At 40.8% G+C, this 20597-nt stretch overlaps 1 protein-coding gene across 1 annotated transcript; it reads left to right on the top strand.

The window, feature by feature from the left end:
• Window positions 1-13796: 13796 nt before the first annotated feature.
• Window positions 13797-19766, top strand: TFPI2 (tissue factor pathway inhibitor 2). The gene is made up of 5 exons (XM_029588896.1): window positions 13797-13997; window positions 14707-14886; window positions 16144-16323; window positions 18322-18494; window positions 18678-19766. Exons 1-5 carry the CDS (start codon window positions 13925-13927, stop codon window positions 18732-18734), a joined length of 663 nt encoding a protein of 220 aa, XP_029444756.1. The 5' UTR covers window positions 13797-13924; the 3' UTR covers window positions 18735-19766.
• The last annotated feature ends 831 nt before the right edge of the window (window positions 19767-20597 follow it).

Raw genomic sequence — 20597 nt, 5'->3', positions numbered from 1 at the left:
CTGGAAAATTAAAATCTCCAACAAGCAACACTTCTCCCTTCTTTCCCACCTTTTGGATGTCTTTGACCAGATCTCTGTCCAGCTTTTCTGTCTGAATTGGAGGCCTGTACACCACACCAATGTATATGGAAACACCATCTTCTTTTGTAAATAACACTTTATGTGGATTTTTTTGTTCTGTTCTGGAGGCTGCATCTAAAAAAGAATAACAGTGGTCCAGAGGAGAGCTATCAAAATTGTGCCTGCACCAAAAGCCCTATGTGTTACATGTCGGATGGCCTTGGAAGGCCTTGCATTCTGTTACAGAAGGGTTTTCGTGTGCCCTTGGGCCTCGGCCCGACCCCAGACGAATCTAGGACCGAACCAAGGGTTGGCGGTGTGTCCCAGCATGGCGGAGACAAGGTCTTACCCTCTGCCGGACCTGCATGCTCCCAGAGCCAACAAGATGATGTTGGTAGATGAACAGTCCTCCGACCGTTCCCAGCCCTTTCGGAACTGCCGCTTAGGAACGGCATGGAGCAGCAGGCCGGACTGAGGATGAGGGCAGACGGAGGCCTTGTGACACAAAATCGTAGAGACACTGGAAGTGGATGAGGATCATGGAAGACTCTCGACGAGATGAGGAACTTGGAAGATTCAAGACGAGACGAGAAGCTGGGAAGGTTAGACATTGGCACTGTCTCTCAGGGCGCCCTACACAGTCCACCCGCGGGACTGGTCATGGACCACCCTGTCTCACTGCGCGTCCTACACAGCCTGAGGAGGCCGGTCACGGACCACACAGAGAGCGGGACAAGCACAGGAAGGAATCCAGCCGAGGCGAGACTCTGATGATGGAGCTGGTGTCATCCGGAGAACCACCGGAGCTGGCAGGTCAAGAAGGCTCAGGAGCGCAGGAAATGAATCCAGCTGCAGGCAACTCCAATGATAAAGACGTGTCACCCAGAGAACCATGGAGCTGGCAGGACAAGAAGTCTCAAGAGTGCAGGAGAACTTGGAAGGCACTGGAGAAGAACATCAGGAAACCTGGAACATCAGGAAGCGAGACATCAGGAAACAAGACATCAGGAGACCTGGATGAGGACCTCAGGAGACGAAGACATGGCACAAGAAGCAGACGAGACATGGAGCTCCTACGATGAACGAGAAGGACCTGACGGAGCGCTGGAAGATAGGGACTTCCAGGAGCGAAGTAACTTCGATGCAAGGCAAAGGTGGAATGCAGGAGCAGCCCTTTTATAGGGCTGATACAGGAAACAGTTCTTAGGTGGGGCCCAGGGCATATCCAGCTGTGGTCCCTTTAAATCTGGCCAGGAGGCACGGCCGCGCGCCTAGAAGCAGGAACAGGAAGCTGTGCATGACCGTGGACAGCGGCCCTGCACCATCGACGTAGGAGAGGCAGGGCTGGGCCGAGGGGCAGGCCCCGACGTCAGCAGTGGCTCCTGCCACTGCAGGAGGACCCGAGGGCGGCTCCGGCTGCCAGGCAAGCTCGGGGATTGCGGCCTCCAGCCGCAAAGATGACCGTGATGTTGGTGGCAGCTCCAGCTGCGAAGCACAGCGGCAGGTCTGCCGGGCTGGGGAGGTAGCCTGAAGTCAATGGCTCCTGCCGCTGTGAAGAAGGAGTGCGATGGGCAGCCTCATGCCGCGTTGGAGAACGTCGGCGGCTCAGTGCCACGCTGAACACCGGCAGCAGCAGAGGTAAGGAGCCTGCTCGCGGGGGAAACCCGCGGGCAGGATTCATAACACTATGAAATTAGACTCAGCAACCTAAATATGTATACCATAGAAGAAAGGAGGGTGGGATATTTATTTAATTATTCATATGTCTGCGGATCCAGAACCCATTCTCAGTGAATTACAAAAACAGAACAGGGCCAACACATTCTTTGTTTTTTTTCAGCTACACTGTGTTTGATGGGAAGCTGTGGAGATGAAATTTTGCCTCTCCACAAAAAGAAGTGTCTTGTTCATCTTTTGCATGTCACACGTATTACTGTTGTCTACATTTGGAAGTCAAGACTTTCTATCAATCATTGGAAATCAGTATTGGCAGATATAGCGGTGATTGAAAGACTTACCTTTTTGCTTAACAATGACTTGGGAAAATATGGCAAAATTAGACAAATGTACTGGGAATGGAAACGTTCCCATGTTATAAATGACTAGATCTATTTATTTTATAGCTGATGTGCTTATTTATGTTATTGGGGTGACCTATCAATTTTATTATCTTGTCAAACACGTGACATTTGGTTTATATTTCCAGAATCTTTTGTTCCACAATATTGTGTTGATGCTATTGTTTCCACTGTCTTCTGTAAATAAAAAGTTACACAAAAAGAAAAAAAAAAAGAGTGACAGCAGTTGCTTTGCCCAGCAGGCCAGACAGGCCAACACCTGAAGCCTACTTTAGATGTACAGTTTATGTCACCTGATCTGGCAAGTTGTTTGGAGCCAAAGGGAAACTGATGGGTTACAGAGTGCCAGAAGGACAGAGATCTTCTGAATAAATGTCAAGGCTTATTGTTGTTTTGTTGATAGAGTCCAAGGTCTCTGTGGAATCTACATAGGAAACTGGTCTTTTGGGACCAGCTCTGAAGGGCTTCATGGTAGAAGTCAAGGCTCATTTTCCTTTTCAAGATCTTACACACTTAGGGGGTTATTTTCTAAAGCTATCACACGCGTGCGATAGCTCGGGGTAGAGTCGGCGCCGGAAGAGGAGGAGTCAGGGCGGCACCAGGGCTGATGCTGCGAAGACTGCGCCAACAGCGAAAGGTAAGCACCTTTATTGCTATCAGCTTTGTGCCGAATAACTACACCTTTTATGGTGTAGTTATTTGGCACGACGCCGGCAGCAATCGCACTGCGGAGGTGCGATCGCTGCCGGCTATCGCAGGACCGACCCCCCCCCCCCCTCGTTTCACCCCCCGCCCCGTTACCGCCGAATTCACTATGCCTTGCGGCATTAGTGAATCCAGCCCTTAGAGATAGCTTTTCAAAGGGTCAAACTGGCTGATCTTGTGAGTTTTGTGGCTAGTAAAGCAACTAAATATATGTGCCTAGTTTTGCTAGGTGGCTGTACAGAATTTAGCCATTCAAAAAGTGAGTGTTCTGTAATGGGGAGGGGAGCAAAGAGGGCACTATATAGATCTATTAAAGTTTCAAACATATGCACATATTTTCCTGCTAATAATAATAATATTTTCCTGCCCTGATAATTTGTCTTTAAAAATTCACTAAAAGGTATGGAAATACATAAATACTGCTAGAGGACTTAATATAAATTGCTGATTTAGGTGATTTGATCCCCATTGCTGTCCTGATTTTCTCTTTATTAGTCTGCTTTTAAGAAAACAGACCAAGAGGGAATTTTTTGTGTCCCATTTCCCCCTTAGCCTCCAAGCCTTTGCCATTTTCTTTGCAAAAAAAACCAAAACAAAACACTGTTGCATTAATTCCTTACACTTTATAATTAATTATATAACAAATATACTATTTGATACCAGTATCAAATTCTAGTTACAAATTATCCAGAAGTGCAATTTTATTTTTGCTTACATATTTCATTTTTCTTTCCACATCTGGTGCATTTTGAAATGTTGAAGAAAAGAAAAATAAATGCAGACAGGGAGTAGACGCTGTGTCATCTTTATTGAAATCCTTGAATCTTGATTAACAGGGAAATGGTCATCCACCACATAAGTGTCATTTTTCCCTAAATGTTTCTAAAGTAACTTACTTTCTTGTTTTGAAATTTCTCTGTTACCACAAAACAGTAATGAGCAAGAAAATGACAGAAACGTGCAATCATCATATCAACTTCCTTTCTGCTAGCCTGAAATATTAGCAAAAAAAAAAAGAATTTAGATATCATTGGCAAGCAAAACACACAGATCCAGTAAAATCTCTACTTTTTTTCTAATTTCTAGAACAAATATCAGTGTTTAAAGTTTCTGAATAATTCTAACTACTCCTGCAGTCATGAATCTAAGTAAATAAGTGTGCTGTTTGCTGACCTTCATTACAAAACTGACATGCTGACAAATGGAAAATATGGACATAGCTCAAACCTCTGAAGAGCAGACTCAGGAAAGGAGATATTTAAAATCGGCAAGATAATAACAAGAGAGAATTGTTGAGATATTAAGTTGGGAATTTTACATAAATGTATACTTATTATGGTTTCTGTATTGAATTGAAAAAGTCAATAAAGATATAAATATAAAAAAAAAAATAAGAAAAAAAATCGGCAAGATGGTTACAGTAATAGGTGTGCACATATCCAAGTCCAAAACAGAGTGATATATAGGAAATGATGTATAATAGGACAGAAAAAGGAAAGCAATGTAGGCGTTAGACGTAAAAAAGGAAACATGACCCACGCTTTGAAGATCGTGGCTCTAAGGTCGAAACTCTATTTGATGCAAACAAAAGTGAATGAAATATTCACCAAAAACTTTCTGTGGGACACTCCTTAGCACCTCCATATCTTTTATGTAGGGACCTTCATTTCCCATTTTTATTTTGTTTTTCCTGATAATTTATTAGTGTTTATTACAACAAACAAAGAGAAGTGTAAAGAAAGGAGCTGTTTTGTTTCCATTGACATTTCTCCCATTTTTCTATGTGTTACAATAAGCATTGATAAATTCCCAGGAAAAAAAATAAAATAAAAATTGAAAATGAAGATCCCTACAGTAATGGTAAGGTCTTTAGAGAATGCTGCTGTCCTCACCTTAGCCTGGTGCTTTATTATTCAGAATCCCCAAAGCTTCATGTGGAGCTACAGTTAGGAAAAATAAAAGTGTATTTAGGAGACCTGCCATCAAAAAAGAGTGAGAATTGCAAGTTAGTTAATAGGAGTTTTACAGTAAAAGAAATATTTTAATTAAAAATAAAATATCAAAATGAGAGCCTCTCTGAGATTTTCTGGGATACTTTACAATTCCTTGATTGCTAGTTTTGGGATCGCATTTAGGATTTATGCTGATAATATTCACCTTTATTTCCCAGTGAAAGATACCCTGTCGAATATGTTTAGTTTTATTACTGATTGTTTAATTGCTCATTGTTTAATTGCTCTTTCAGGTTGGATGTCAAATAATAACCTAATGCTCAATTTTTCAAAAACAGAGGCAGTTTATTTTGAATGCAACGCTGATTCCACTATTAATTCACATACTTACCCCTTCACTATTGACGGCCAGTTGATGGAATTAAATCTATTATTAGAAATTTGGGCATTTACTTTGATTCCCGACTGAATTTTAAATTAAAGCTTCAGTTTTAAGACCATGTTATTTTAAGCTACAACTCTTTTGCCACTTAAGAATTATTTTGTCCCAAGATGACTTCTGCACAATAGTCCAGTCTTTCAATATCACCATGCTTGATTACTACAGTGGCTTATATATTGGGTTACCTTTGCCAAGTTTGCAAGTCTTCCAGGCACTACAAAATTCAGTGTCATGACCGGTTCTTAGAGGCTCCCCCTGGGAACATGTAACCCCTTTTACTCTGGCAATTACACAGGCTGTGTGTCAGATTTCGAATCAAATTTAAAAATTTAACTCTGGTTTTCAAATCCTTGTGTTGTTCATCCCTGCTTCAAGGTTCACATGCTTGAAACGAGAAACTGGGTCTTTTCAGTAATTGGCCTCTGTTTATGGAATGCCTTATCCGAACCGCTTTGTTTCGTAAACAGTTGAAAACTCAGTTTCGGAAAGCATTTGGAGGGGAGCAGTTTTGAGGGGGTGTTAGATTTTTATGTCTCTCTTTTGTTGTATTTGTTTAAAGTTATTTAAGTATTGTATGTTTATGATTTCTGCCGTGTTTTACTTTTTTTATGTAGTGTAATCCACTTAGTAAGGTATGTCCTCTATAAGAGGAGAATGCTTTTTAAATAAACATACATTTTAGTAAAATAAAAAAAAAAGAACAAAACACAAAAGCAATCCAAAGTTGCACAAAAATGAGTAACAAAAACAAAATGTTTCCTAAAATCCTTGAGCTCTTTTTGGATGTTTTTTACTTTTTGGCTTAATGGAACAGGCCTAGTAAAGACACATGCACTATGGAGCAAGTTTACTCGGCATTCCCCACTCAGTAGAAGATGGAAGAACAGTCTTAGGCTCTAAGAATATATTTCTGACATGCTGGATCAATGGAAACTTCCACAATAGTGTTAGTGTTTCAGGTAGTTGTGGGTGGATCCTTGGGCCGATGGCCCAAGGATAGCAGATGACCACGTCCCCGGGGGAGGCTCCAGAGAGGGGCCACCGGTCAGGCTCAGATTATGGAGACAGACACACACTAGTTCTTTTATTAAACAGTATATCGAACCACCAGAGGTGGCAGTAGTGAGCTGGAAGTGCCCGGCTGGGCTGTAGACCCTCAGGTACTGGAACAGCGATCCTGGATAACTGAGCTGTAGAGAAACTTGAATATAGTGAGTAGGCAGGGTATGCAGAATTCAGGAACAGAACCTTGATGGTAACACTCACACAATAGTCTCTTAGAAGCAGCCCAGGAGCTGGAATGAAGTAGGCCCTCGAGGAGCGAGTACCTGGTTCCAGGGAAAGCTCTGAGAGAGAGATGGTAACTCACTGGTGTTGTAGGCAGCGATGACTTCCTGGTAGAAGTGGTGTTCAGTAGCAAGTCAGGGAACGAGGGTCCTCGAGGAGCGAGTACCGAGTCCAGACTGCGATCTGAAAAGCAAAAGAGAAAGCGAGGCCCCCGAGGAGCGGGTACCCTGGTAAGTCCAAGGAGGCAGAGTAGCAAGGAAACCCTGTAGTCTTAACCTTTGCTAACTCGATTCATTAGTGATATCAGAGACCTTACATATCCAGTGAAGATGACGTCACCTCAGGGGGATGCCCCGAGGTTCGCGCCACTGCTGGTACTTGAGTCGGGGCCACGCCACGCGTGCGCCCTTAGGCTGCTGGGAACATTGCGGTGTGCAGCGTCGAGCCAGTCCAGGGATGCCGGAGAGGGACGCTGCAGCAGCCAAACTTCCAACCGGCAAAGAGGGAGACGCCAAAGAGGTGAGGTGGGCGTAGTGGAGACATCGGGCAGCGACGGTTGCAACAAATAGTCCGCTAAAATAACAATTCGTAAACAAATGCCATATGAAACTGAACAAAGAATGCACCTGTTATGTATTTAGGGTAAATTTTCAGTTGTGTCCCTAACTGAAAGACTGAAAGTGGACTTTTAGGCACATCCAAAACAACCCAACTTTCAAAAACAAGGTACCCGCATTAACAGTGTTTGAATATCGGGTTGCTATGCATCTAATTCTATGAATCTATTACGGGAAATTAACAGTAGGAAGCGCTTATTCATTTCAAAACAAAGGTATCACATGGTTTTATCAGCATGCTGGTTAAGTGCATGCTTTTTGAAAATTTGTTACACATGGATACTCACAGCACCCCCAAAATGCCCCCCAAACATTTTTATGAAGCCAAATGTACAGAAACATAGAACATGAGGGAATAAAAAGACCATATGGCCTATCTTATTTGCCGATCCACACCTCCAACTTAGTTTTAAAATTCCTTCCTCTTTCTCAGAGATCCTGTGTGCTTGTCCCATGCTTTCATGAACTCTAGCACTGTCCCTCACCAGGAGGCCATTGTATGTGTCCACCAACCTCTCTGTAAAGAAATATTTCCTCAAATTACTCTTGAATTTATGCCGTTTCACCCTCATCCCATGGCCCCTCATTCTAGAGGAATGTTTCCTAGCCTTTTGAAGCCCAAGGCACACCTACATTAACAAAAATGTGGGGCTCAAAGACTTTCATTTTGCAGTGCATACAAAGAGAGGACTCGTTTGGCTATACTCAGCAGTCTCTTTTCTAAATTTAAAAAAATAGGAACAGAGGGGGCAGAGACACACATAAACCCATCAAAATCGAAGTTGGTGTGGCATGGGCAGCCACTCATTTACCTTGGCTACTGCATGTGGCTAAATATATATTATTAGGCTATCCTGGGTCTACCACAGGTATTATCACTAGTGATGCACAAACAATATACCCATGTTCACAATTAAATATTTCAATTTTTATTTCACAACACTTTTTTTTTTAAATACATAAACCATACCTATTACATCAAAACCATCCATACCACACTCATTTATTCATCTAGACATTATACAATATTAAAATTTCACTAGACAAATCAGTTACATTTTAACTCCCAACATACACAAATATTGCAACAATCCCTAATTACAATGTAAACATTCATTTAATGAGTGTCCTTATTCCACCTCATTTAACAACAATTCCCTGTAAATTAATTAAACCTTTTTGGATGTAGTTAATGCTTCTCTTTAAACTGCTTTTAAATTAATAGTTCTTATTGAATTTTATTATCCCAATTTCATTGTCCCGACAGGAAGCTCCTGTTTCACCCGTTGGTTTCTTCAGGGGATTTGTTCTCAAACTCACATCCAACGATTTTCATATAACATCTTCTTGAGTTCACAACTCCCACTTCAAATTCATTTCTCATTCACAATGTATTTAGGCAACCTTAAATTGAAACACATACCTCTCACTTATTACACAAATAAATATACATTTGTTAATGAAATTTTAAATTTTAAATGGCTTACACCAAATTTACCCTAGTCATTGTTACCATCATCACCCCACTCACCTACGTTCCAATGCCTTACTCAACTTTCTCTGTTTCCATCGTCCCTTAAATGGCTGTATATTTCACTAATGCCAGCTCTTTTCCTCTATATAAATCCAAATACAAAACAATATTTACATACTACACAGCAATACCCTGTCTAATACATTATTCCATCAATTTTACCAACCTGAAAAACTTAGTTTTTCAGGTTGGTAAAATTTTGTGCAGGGTATCCTGCACAAAATGGGTCCATACCCTGTATGCTGCTCATTAATAATCTCCCTGGGGGGGGCATTCATCATTTTGCAATAGGCTGTTATTGCATGCGTTATGGCGTTAACGCATGTGATAATGTCGTAATGTGCGCGATAACGGCCTATTGCAAATCACATATGGAAGTTAAAAATGTATTATTCAACAGGGAGAAGTCTGGGCGGGGTTTATGGAGATCAGGGGCTGCCAGCACTGTGTGCGATAAACTTTCACACACTAGTGCTGGCAATTTTGCCGTAAATAGCTGTGGGGCGAAAATGACTGGCGCAGCCAATATCGCCGCATACGATAACACATTGCTGCAAGCATTGCGGGACGCTGCGATGCGGCCAGCTGCTCATTTGCCTGCCCACACCCCTTTTCCTATCGTAGACGAGCATTTTGCTATTATTATAGTGAAATGATAAATCTAGGCCCAAGGGGCTTGTGCTGCAGCTAGGAAGAGGCACAGATGAATACACATACCATAACAACATAACATAACATAACAAATTGCCATGCTGGATCAGACCAAGGGTCCATCAAGTCCAGCATCCTGTTTCCAACAGAGGCCAAACCAGGCCACAAGAATCTGGCAATTACACAAACACCAAGAAGATCCCATGCTACTGATGCAATTAATAGCAGTGGCTATTCCCTAAGTCAACCTGATTAATAGCAGTTAATGGACTTCTCCTCCAAGAACTTATCCAAAACTTTTTTGAACCCAGCTACACTAACTGCACTAACCACATCCTCTGGCAACAAATTCCAGAGCTTAACTGTATGTTGAGTGGAAAAGAATTTTCTCAGATTAGTCTTAAATGTGCTACTTGCTAATTTCATGGAATGCCCCCTAGTCCTTCTATTATCCGAAAGTGTAAATAACCAATTCACATCTACTCTTCAAGACCTCTCATGATCTTAAAGACCTCTATCATATCCCCCCTCAGCCATCTCTTCTCCAAGCTGAACAGCACTAACCTCTTCAGCCTTTCCTCATAGGGGAGCTGTTCCATCCCCTTTATCATTTTGGTTGCTCTTCTCTGTACCTTCTCCAACGCAACTATATCTTTTTTGAGATGCAACGACCAGAATTGTACACAGTATTCAAGGTGCGGTCTCACCATGGAGCAATACAGAGGCATTATGACATTTTCCGTTTTATTAACTATTCCCTTCCTATTAATTCCTAACATTCTGTTGATTTTTTGACTGCTGCAGCACACTGAGCTGACGATATTAAAGTATTATCCACTATGATGCCTAGATCTTTTTCCTGGGTGATAGTTCCTAATATGGAACTAAACATCGTGTAACTACAGCAAGGGTTATTTTTCCCTATGTGCAACACCTTGCACTTGTCCACATTAAATTTCATCTGCCATTTGGATGCCCAATCTTCCAGTCTTGCAAGGTCCTCCTGTAATGTATCACAATCCGCTTGTGATTTAACTACTCTGAATAATTTTGTATCATCCGCAAATTTGATTACCTCACTCGTCGTATTCCTTTCCAGATCATATATATATATATATATATATATATATATATATATATATATATATATATATATATATATTGAAAAGCACCGGTCCAAGTACAGATCCCTGAGGCACTCCACTGTTTACCCTTTTCCACTGAGAAAATTGACCATTTAATCCTACTCTCTGTTTCCTGTCTTTTAACCAGTTTGTAATCCACGAAAGGACATCGCCTCCTATCCCATGACTTTTTAGTTTTCTTAGAAGCCTCTCATGAGGGACTTTGTCAAACACCTTCTGAAAATCCAAATACACTACATCTACCGGTTCACCTTTATCCACATGTTTATTAATCCCTTCAAAAAAACGAAGCAGATTTGTTAGGCAAGACTTGCCCTGGGTAAATCCATGTTGACTGTGTTCTATTAAACCATGTCTTTCTATATGCTCTACGATTTTGATCTTTAGAATAGTTTCCAATATTTTTCCCAGCAGTGAAGTCAGGCTCACTGGTCTATAGATACCCGGATCACCCCTGGAGCCCTTTTTAAATATTGTAGGAGCTCCTACAAGTTTAAGAGCCACCACTGGTGCCTATGGTGCTAAGAGGAAAACCAAATTGCTGGCGTGGATCTGAGCATCAGGTAGTGGTGACTTTTCTGTGGCACACTTGATCAGGTCTGAAGGCCATGACACACTAGTTGAGGAACACTGTTCTAGCACCTCCTTTCCACTAAAAAAGATCTGCCTCCTGTGCTCCCATGGATTTTTACAATAAAAATCAATGACTTTGAATCATTTTAGCATGAAATCTTAGCTGACATTCCTTAAGCTTCACTAAATAATTCCTGTTTCCCACACCTTCCAGGATATCTACCCTGTTTCAGAATTTGATATCATCTAGCCCTTCAACGATACTGCTTACAAAAATGTTGGACTGTGAACCAATCCCTGCAGCCACGACTGGTAAATTCCTTTAGGACACATACTAGTTTGTAAATCGCTTTTGCCAAACCGTGTCAAAGATCTTGCTGAAATCCAAGTGCACCACCTTGCCCCTGCTCTACATCTCTAGTTATCCAGTCAAAGAAAATGATTACATTTTTTCTGATAAGACCTACCTCTGGTACAATTCTGTAATCCATCAGATTCTGAAATCCACTGGATTCTAGAATCTGTATTATTTTCTGTTTTAGCAAAGATATCATGAATTTACTCACCACCAAGGTCAGACTAACTGGCCTGTAGTTCCCAGCCTCCTTCCACATGCGCCTGTCTCTAGCTCTTTGAAACCACTCTGGATTCTAAAGAAGTGTTAAAAAGGTCAGACAGAAGAAATGCCAGAACTTCCCTAAGTTCCCTTAATAGCTTTGGATGTATCCTGGCCGACCCATTTGCTTTATCTACTTTTATTTTTGCTAGCTCCTTGTGACCCAGTCTTCTGAAAATTGATTGAGGGCTAACTCACTTCCATTACTATTTCTGTGGTCCTAATCCAAGCACTTCCTCAGTAAATATTGAACAGAAGTATTGTTTAAGTTATTCTGATTTCTCGTCAGACTACAAATTCCTCGCCACCTCTGAATCCCACTTCTGCCTGTCACTAACACATCTAAAAAAGGGCCTTATCCCCCCATGTTTTATTGTATTTGCGATTTCCCCCCTCCATTTGTGCCTTTTGTCTCCTGATTACTTTCTTAGTTTACCCAAATATAGTTGCCTGTCTTCCTCTTTCCTCTTGTAATTTATGACTGCTAACTTTTTTTCCGTTATATTTTCAGCCACTTCCTTAGGAATCCACAGGGACTTCTCTTTCCTCTTACCTCTGTTTACTTTCCCACCAAAAAAGCGTTTGAACTTACATGCATAGTATATTAAGCAGCTGAAAGTCTTCTCAAATGCACTGAGCTAATCTAAACATTCTAATTGTATGAAAATGAATTGTGAGGGGAGGGAAAATTTTCCCAAAATTACTAAAAGAAAAAAAAGCACCTTGTATAGATTGCTTTGTGCTCCGAATTTATTACTGCTGAAAAGCTGGTGCAGTTTGTTGTATTGCTTAAAAATAAAACAACTCAGCATTGAAAAGAGGGTGGTTGTGTTTTCACAGAATGTGAAGGTTGCTGTACAAATCTGACCAATTTCTCTGATACCAGGGTTATTTATAATCATTGGCATCAGACACCCTTTTTTAAATAGAGCATGAACTGCACCGTATCTAATTGGTGGCCAACCTGAAAATAACCCAAATACTAAATTTTGTGCTTCAGGGCCCAGCAACGCTACTCAGTGAGGTTGGAGTTTGTACATAACCCCCTAAGTGTGCAGAGTGAAAATGTTGGTTTGTTTTTACAAAAGTTGAAAAGATAAGTAATCATTTTTCATTGCTAGAGTAACCAGAAATTATCTGCTGCACTGTATAAAAAAACTGAATGAAACAAGTAACCTTGAATTATGGTAAGTAAAATAAACTTAAATTGTACTGTTAATGGGCACTGAGAGAAGAGATGGGACTGCATCCAGTTAAGACGATTAAAATGTCTAAATATTCTAATCATATTGATGTGGCAGAAATTTCCTTATATGCAAGGAATTTGGTATATTTGTTTTTATCATACAGCAAATCATTACATTTACAACATCTGAAAAACTGTATCACAGCAGACCTATCAGCAGAGTTTGCATTAATTTTTAGTACGGCTTTACATAAGCCGCAACACCTCTGATAAAATAGATTTTTTTATTGCGCTAAAAAGTACTTTGCCATTTAGTGCAAAAGATCTTCTTGCTACACTTCCATTATTCATGGCTCACAGCATCATCTCTGATTGTATAACTCTTCTCTTTAAATAACTTTACAGATTTTATTGCGCTAAAAAGTACTTTGCCATTTAGTGCAAAAGATATTCTTGCTACACTTCCATTATTCATGGCTCACAGCATCATCTCTGATTGTATAACTCTTCTCTTTAAATAACTTTACAGATGTGGGAAGTGCGCCTAACACTTTCCTATGTGTCAGACATACAAATTTTTCGTTTGACGATATTCGGTTGGTTCCTCGGGAAAAAAAAAAAAGAATATTTCTTTTCCTGGCGTGCCCCGTAAACTGTAAGTGATGCAAGCCGGTCGCCACCAGGCACGGTCCGGCCGCCCAGCCCCTGAGGTTCGGCTTTGCCGCCGGCGATGACGCGGGCTGGGGAGACCCGTCTCCAGCCCGCTTCGCCCAGGCGTGACGTGCTGCTGCTGCGCCTGCAGCTAACCGTGGCGTGGGAGGGGCAATCCCTGCAGGCAGCGCCCTGCAGTGAGTCACGCGGCCGCCGCTCCCCCGGAGTCCCCCATGCGCGGCGGAGTCAGCCTGGCGCGCAGGCGCACAGGCCCCCCGGGGGCGGGGCGCCGGCGGACCCTCGCTCGACTGCCGATAAAGGGAGGCGATGGGGCGCTGGAGGGAGGCACAAGTGCCGAGTCTGTCCGCCTGCTGCCTCTGCTCCGCCTCTCCAGTTCATTCCTCTCTCTCCTCGGCCACGGGCAGAAATGGTTGCCGCTTCTTTGCGGGCGATGCTGAGTGTCAGCCTTCTGGTGCAGCTCATGGGTACGCCGCTGAAAGGTAAGGCAGAAGTATTTTCATCCTTCGTATGAAGGAAGAGGTTGGAACTCTTTTTAATCTTCCCTATCACGCACTATATTGATATTTCTCTGAAATATTTGTAGCTGCAACATAGCCATAATTATATAAAATAAGTGTTTATCCATCTAAAGCAACTTTGTAAATTACTCTGCTCATGTTATTGCTGTTCCAATAAATGCAGAATGAGAAAAAGCTCTTTAAATCTGGGTCAAGAAACCACTGACACTATTAAATCCTCTTTCTTTTTTAAAGTGTTTTTTGATCACTAATCTTAACTTTGCACTTAAGTGGTTTTGATGTTCCCTCCTAGCATTCTGATTACAAGGTGACTGTATTGGGTTGGCCTGGGAAATGATATCTTATCTCTTGTGTTGGGTCTGTGAAAGTTTTCACCGATGTAGTATCTCTCTTCACACTTTCTGTAATGGTTACATTATGGTTGCACAACTGGCAGCAGGCTAGGTCAAGGTGTCCTATACAAATCATTGTAAAAACATGATTAAGGGTCTGACATCTTAAACTGAACCTTCCATGTTCCACCCTCCAAATATCTAGACTGCAATTTATTCATGATGGTTAAACTACAATCTTCAAACTCTAGCAGCCTTTTAAATCAGATTTAATATCTGTTGAATTTACAATATTGTCTTGTTGAAATTTTATGAGGTGTCTGTCTGTTCTCTTGTAGACAACAGAGAGATCTGTCTGCTTCCTCCAGATGATGGTCCATGCAGAGCTCTCCACTCTCGCTTTTATTATGATAGATACACTCAGAGCTGTAAGGAGTTCTCTTTTGGTGGCTGTGATGGAAATGCCAACAACTTTCTGACTATGGAAGACTGTGAGACAACTTGTTGGAGGATAAAGAGTAAATCTCATTTTCAATTGGTCCTTTTTTTTTCTACTTCTGGGAAATAAAGTAAAACATTGCACTGCAGTAGAAAATTAGAGTAAAAGTCTAGTAGATAAGCAGCCTGAACCCATCCATGAATTGGTGTGATTTTTAAATTTAATATATATGTAAACATATACCGATGTCTGTGTTCAAAACTCTTGTGTCTGTGTGTATATATAGACAATTCTCATTGCCTGATATTGGTATTTATCTGTACTGAACTATGGATCACAGATTAAAATCCCAGCATGGTTAACTCAGTTCTTGATCATTCTAGAGGGTGATAAATTACCTTCTAGAGTTAATCAAAAGCTGAGTTGACCATGCTGGGATTTTAACCTGTGATTCAGTACAGACTTTCAAATAATCCAGCATATGGAAATTGCAAGTGTATTGATACACCAACACTAATGTCACAGAGTACCAGGGGTTTGTGATAGTACTCTTCTCTAGGGGTGTGCATTCGTTCCCTACGACTTGGTTCTCCGCAACGTATGGGGCCGTATTCGTGGGGAAGCGAAACGTATCGCGATTCCCCATGAATACAAGGAATCTTCGCCAAATTATTCGGCCGTCTAAAGGAACCAATTTAAACAAACCTCTCCCCCCCCCCCCCCCCCAAGACTTACCAAAACTCCCTGGTGGTCCAGTGGAGGGTCTGGGAGCCATCTCCTGCACTCACACCCTCGGTTGCCGGTTTCAAAATGGCGCCGATAGCCTTTGACCTACTATGTCACAGGGGCTACTGGTGCCATTGGTCAGTCCCTGTCACATGGTAGGAGCAATGGATGGCTGAGTGCAGGAGGTCGCTCGGCTGCCAGTATTCAAAATGGATAGAAAACATTGGCCTTTTTGTCTTAGAATGTTTTGAGGAAGGATTTTCTGTAGACCAAAACAAAATATCCAGCAGCCCTTTGAAGTTGAATATGTAGCATAGGGGAGTGGTAATGCAGACTTCAGTCTAGTTACATTGGTGCTACATTAACTTCCTGTTAATCATGCATAACATGATTTGATGCAGTAGAATTCCACAATAAATTGCTGGCACCAGTAAGAGGCTGAAGTGTGATGTAACTGTATTCTCCTGCAAAGTGAAAATTTAGTATGGGTTCAGATGGTACTAGGAAAGCACATAAACAGTTTCAAGCATATAACCTTAAGTGTATTCAGTGGCTGTGATATTTCAGTTTACTATAGTTCACTTTTTTTTTTTTTTTCTTTTAACCGTAGAAGTTCCTAAAATCTGCAGACTGGAGTCTGAAACAGGACCTTGCAGAGCTAAACTGAAGAGATATGCCTACAACTTAAGCTCAAAGCTGTGTGAAGAATTTGTTTATGGTGGATGTTATGGAAATGACAACAACTTTAATGATGAAGCTTCTTGTATAGACTTCTGTGAAACTAAAAAAAGTAAAGAATTTTAATTATACTTTGTTTTTAATAAAACCACTTAAGGCTGTGGTATTCACTTCCAGTCATCAAGGGCTATACATGAGATTTTTAGCCTATCCCTAATGAACATGCACACAGTTTGTGTGGGGTACATGCAAAAAAATACATCTCGTGCATATTAGGGTTATCTCAACCTGATCCGATTGTGGCCTTCGAGAACTGGATGAGACTTGTGGGGACTGTTGTATGTTATACAGCTTGCTTTTCTATTGGGCATTGATTTGTTTCCTCAATTTAAGTGAGTGGAAAATTCAGAAGTTACATTTTTTTAATAACTACCAAATTACTTTCTTTTATCTTTGTACTTTTTCCCATGCTAACAGTACACTGTACCACTCTTTAAAAAGTCATTTTGAAACAGTTAACGGTATCTAATTTGCCTAAAAAAAACCCTCACTGTAATCTTAAATAGGTCTCAGAAAAAAAACACTCAAGCCAATTTAAATGCACAATTTTGAAATGACTTGTGTTTCCTTCAACTTCTGAAAGGGAAGACATTTTTATGCAAGAAACAAGCAAAGTCTTCAAAAAAGCCAGTCAATATTTTTCAAATCTTTTTTTTTTTTTTTTTTTTTTTTGTGGCGGGGAACAAGTTCCCATTTTCATGGGATGTCCATGACCACCTCAACTAATCTAACAATTTGGGTTTGCCAAGAGCCATTGGGTTACCTGACTCTGCAGGCTGTCCCTTCTGGCAGCTAGTAAGGAAAGTGACTTTCAGGGCCAGCAGGATGGTAATGGCTATATCTAAAACCCCCATAACATTTTTAGTTCATAAGCTACTCAATATACTATTGCTACATGCTCTTGCAATAAATGTTGGACCTATCCAAAAGTGTATGGGTCTGGGTAGACCAAATGGAGGGCGATTCAGTTGATGGTGACTAAGGAGACAGCTGTGGAGTTGTTGGCCATTGTTGCTGTATTGCACGGTGAGCAGCAGCATGTCAATCCTGTGGGGTTTTTATAGTGTGTGTAGCAATTGCTAAGGTGGTGCAACAGAGCTATTTAAAGGAACCACTCCAAGTTGTCTTAACAGTTGAAAGGCATCATGTGATCTCTTCTCACTATGAGATATAGCCTTTATAAAAGGGGTAAGATGCTTAAGTGGTGGTACCTACTCTTCTGCCTGCAGATGTCTGTTTCTTGGCAAATAACATTAAATGCATCTGCCATGCAATATTCTTTGAAGCAAAAAGTGGGAGATGAGGATGTTTGTCTCCATAAGTCACTTTCACAACACAATGTAGTGTGCAAGGTTGTAGGTCCAGTCATGGGTGACATAAAGACAGAACTCCCAACCAAGCCTCTTTGAATCTAGATGTTGTGGCCATTCTTGTACAGAATCTTGCAGGGAATACAAAACTGGAGCCTTTGTGGGAGAGCTGAGGCACCATCTCTCTCTACCCTTGCTTTTCTGTTGTGTTCAATGTATCTTGTGAGCTATCTCATTATGAAAGCAGTGCAGGGTTGACTTCTGGAGGGGTTGAGTAGGACAAGGTATCTGCTATCCAAGATGCTGATGCTATACCATAACTGTTAGGACAACTGTTCCTTAACAAAGGAGAAAATAGATTGTGTAGACAACATTAATAAAAGGTGTATCTGGTTTTCACAAATGCTGTCTTTCTGGTTCTGCCCAACCCCAGTAGCCAAGGTCTGAGCTGACCTAGGATAAAAAAAATACAAGACCTTTGGTCGAGTTGTGGGACATTAACAGAAGTGGGTTCTGTTCTGCTGTTTAACACTATGCCTGGATGTCAGCCAACACTGCAACATTATTTTCCTGTTTCTACTTCTGATTTGGGGGGGGGGGGGGGGGGTTTGGAGCAGGAGCTAGTGATATACTCCAGGACACAGCACAATACTCCTAGGGAAAGGGGCGAGACACTTCTATAGTATAGAATAATACCAGTGGATTATCTTAACAATTTTGTTCTCTTCCTTGTGTTTTAGTTGCTCCCTTATTCTGCTATAGTCCAAAGGATGAAGGAACATGTTCAGCATCTGTTACACGCTATTTCTACAGTCCAGAGAGTAAAGCTTGTGAGGAGTTCACATACACAGGATGTGGTGGAAATTCAAATAATTTGTCTCTATTAAAGATTGTAATAGTGTATGTAAAAAAGGTAGTGTATGATTTTTTTTCTGGAGAAATTTAAAACCACTCAAATATTCTGGTTTAAGTAGAAGTGAAACTAAATCAAGGGCTCCTTAAACATTGTAATATGCCTTTAGGGGTGCATATGTATAAGGAGGGGAGTCTGTTCTAAAAATAGAAGTTACACCTGTCTAATTTTATTTTCTTCTAGCTGGGACTAAAAAGCCAAGCCGCAGGAAGCCACAGACAACACCCCAAAAGCCTCTAATATGAAGCCTTATGTATTGAAGAATCACAATTTAAAAAATGCACTGTATCTTCATTTGAACATTTGTAAAATATAAATTAATTTCACTTTCATGATCTACAGTAACTTTTTTCTGGAAATATAAAGCTTTCTCTAGCCATGTTTTACATAACATTTGTTAAGTTCATAAAGAGGTAAAAATGTTTTCTTTAACAGAGCCTATTTTTGTAGTTCAGTTTTTGTGAATATAACATCCGTTTCTTTTTGTTGTACATTTACTTAAACTGAAAACATTTTGTAAAACTTGAAGTTAATTTATAAGGGTTTTAGTGCAAAAAGACCCATTGTCCACCTGAACCACTGTACTCAACTTCCTGCATAATCAGTTTTGCTAAAAGTTACTAGTAGAACTTATACAATGTGCATATGGGTAAAGCACTTGAGGTAGACTGGAAGTCAAGGCCACAGCACCTCTACCTTAGTAATTTAAATGCACTCTAGGTTGATGATGGAATATTGTCCCCTGAATATTTTGTTGTATACTCTTGAAACAAAGATGATACTTGACCTTTGTCCCCTTTAGACTTTATCAGCATTCACTACTGACCTATGAGCCATGAGGCCGACTATTAGATGTAGCAGCTAAACTGCTCACTACTCTCCCTCAAGTGTGATGTCGGGTTGGGTAATACAAAGAAGTGCATTAAGATAGCCATGCTACCCAGTCGGTAATGAGATTTTTTTTTTTTTTTTTTTTAGCACTTGTCAAAGTGCCACACTGTAACACATCTTTTATTATTTTTTTTATTACTTAGGAATGCATGGGACCTCCACATATCCCTGAATATGTGCAACTAGGAGTATGATTAATACATATAAACTAACCAGTGGTGGTTCTTAGCATTTTCTTAGGTTAGACTATTTCCCCCAGTCTTAATGCACAAGATTTTGTTTGTTTAGAATTGCTATTTTTTTAAATGACAGATTTATGTAATTCCTATTCTTTTGGAATGTTTTCGTATACATTTTGTAATAAAATGGAATAGAAAAACCTCTAGTTGTATTGCAACCTCTTTCTTTAAAGGGGTTCCATGCTCCCTTCTGATTACATTTCTTACAGCTATTTATAGTAGAGCAGGTCCAAACTGGTTTGGGTTACTAATGCTGTGTAGTGGAACAATGTCTCAAACAACCTTGGTAGGAACACCTATGGATAAGGACCAAAACAAACTGGCAGTGGAGTAGGGAGCCCAGTAGCATTTGTTTAATAATCACAGAATCCAGACACAGCAATTTTTATGGTGAAGCTTGAGCCTAGCAAAATGTACTCGTCCAAAATCTTCTTTTAGAGAATCTCCTACTGAAAAGTCCCATTATCTGTAAGCTACATATATCTGTTACTTACAGGATGAGTGCTGCTAAAAGTCTGGAAAAGTGCCTTTATTCTTTCTCACCTCACTGATTCCACATTATATCAAGTTAACTCAGCCATGCATGTGCTGTGGTGAATCTTCTCAAAGGCTTAAATCATGAGATGGTCTGCATGATCCCCCTAGTGGCTGATGTGAAGAGCAGGACTTAGAATGTAGAGGAGACCTCTCCATAGTGCAGGAACCAGGAGTGTAGTTTGAGGCTGCCTGCTGTAGACTCATTCCTGAACACTGTCGAGGAATGTCTAGGCTCAACTTACAAGAGTTCAAAAGCATTGTATAATTAGGAATACTATAGCTATAGGGCACTGGTGCAAGAGGTACGAATACATAATTCATCTCCCTTTAAAATTTATAGGCTAAACCTAGTGTGGAAAGGGAGGCCTGATGATGAAGTGTCAGTACAGTCCTAGTTCTAAGAACTGTACTGCATTTATGAGAACTCCAGTTGCTT

The sequence above is a fragment of the Rhinatrema bivittatum genome, chromosome 2, assembly GCF_901001135.1.
Source record: "Rhinatrema bivittatum chromosome 2, aRhiBiv1.1, whole genome shotgun sequence".
NCBI lineage: Eukaryota > Metazoa > Chordata > Amphibia > Gymnophiona > Rhinatrematidae > Rhinatrema > Rhinatrema bivittatum.
This window is presented reverse-complemented; position numbering and strand designations above follow the sequence as displayed.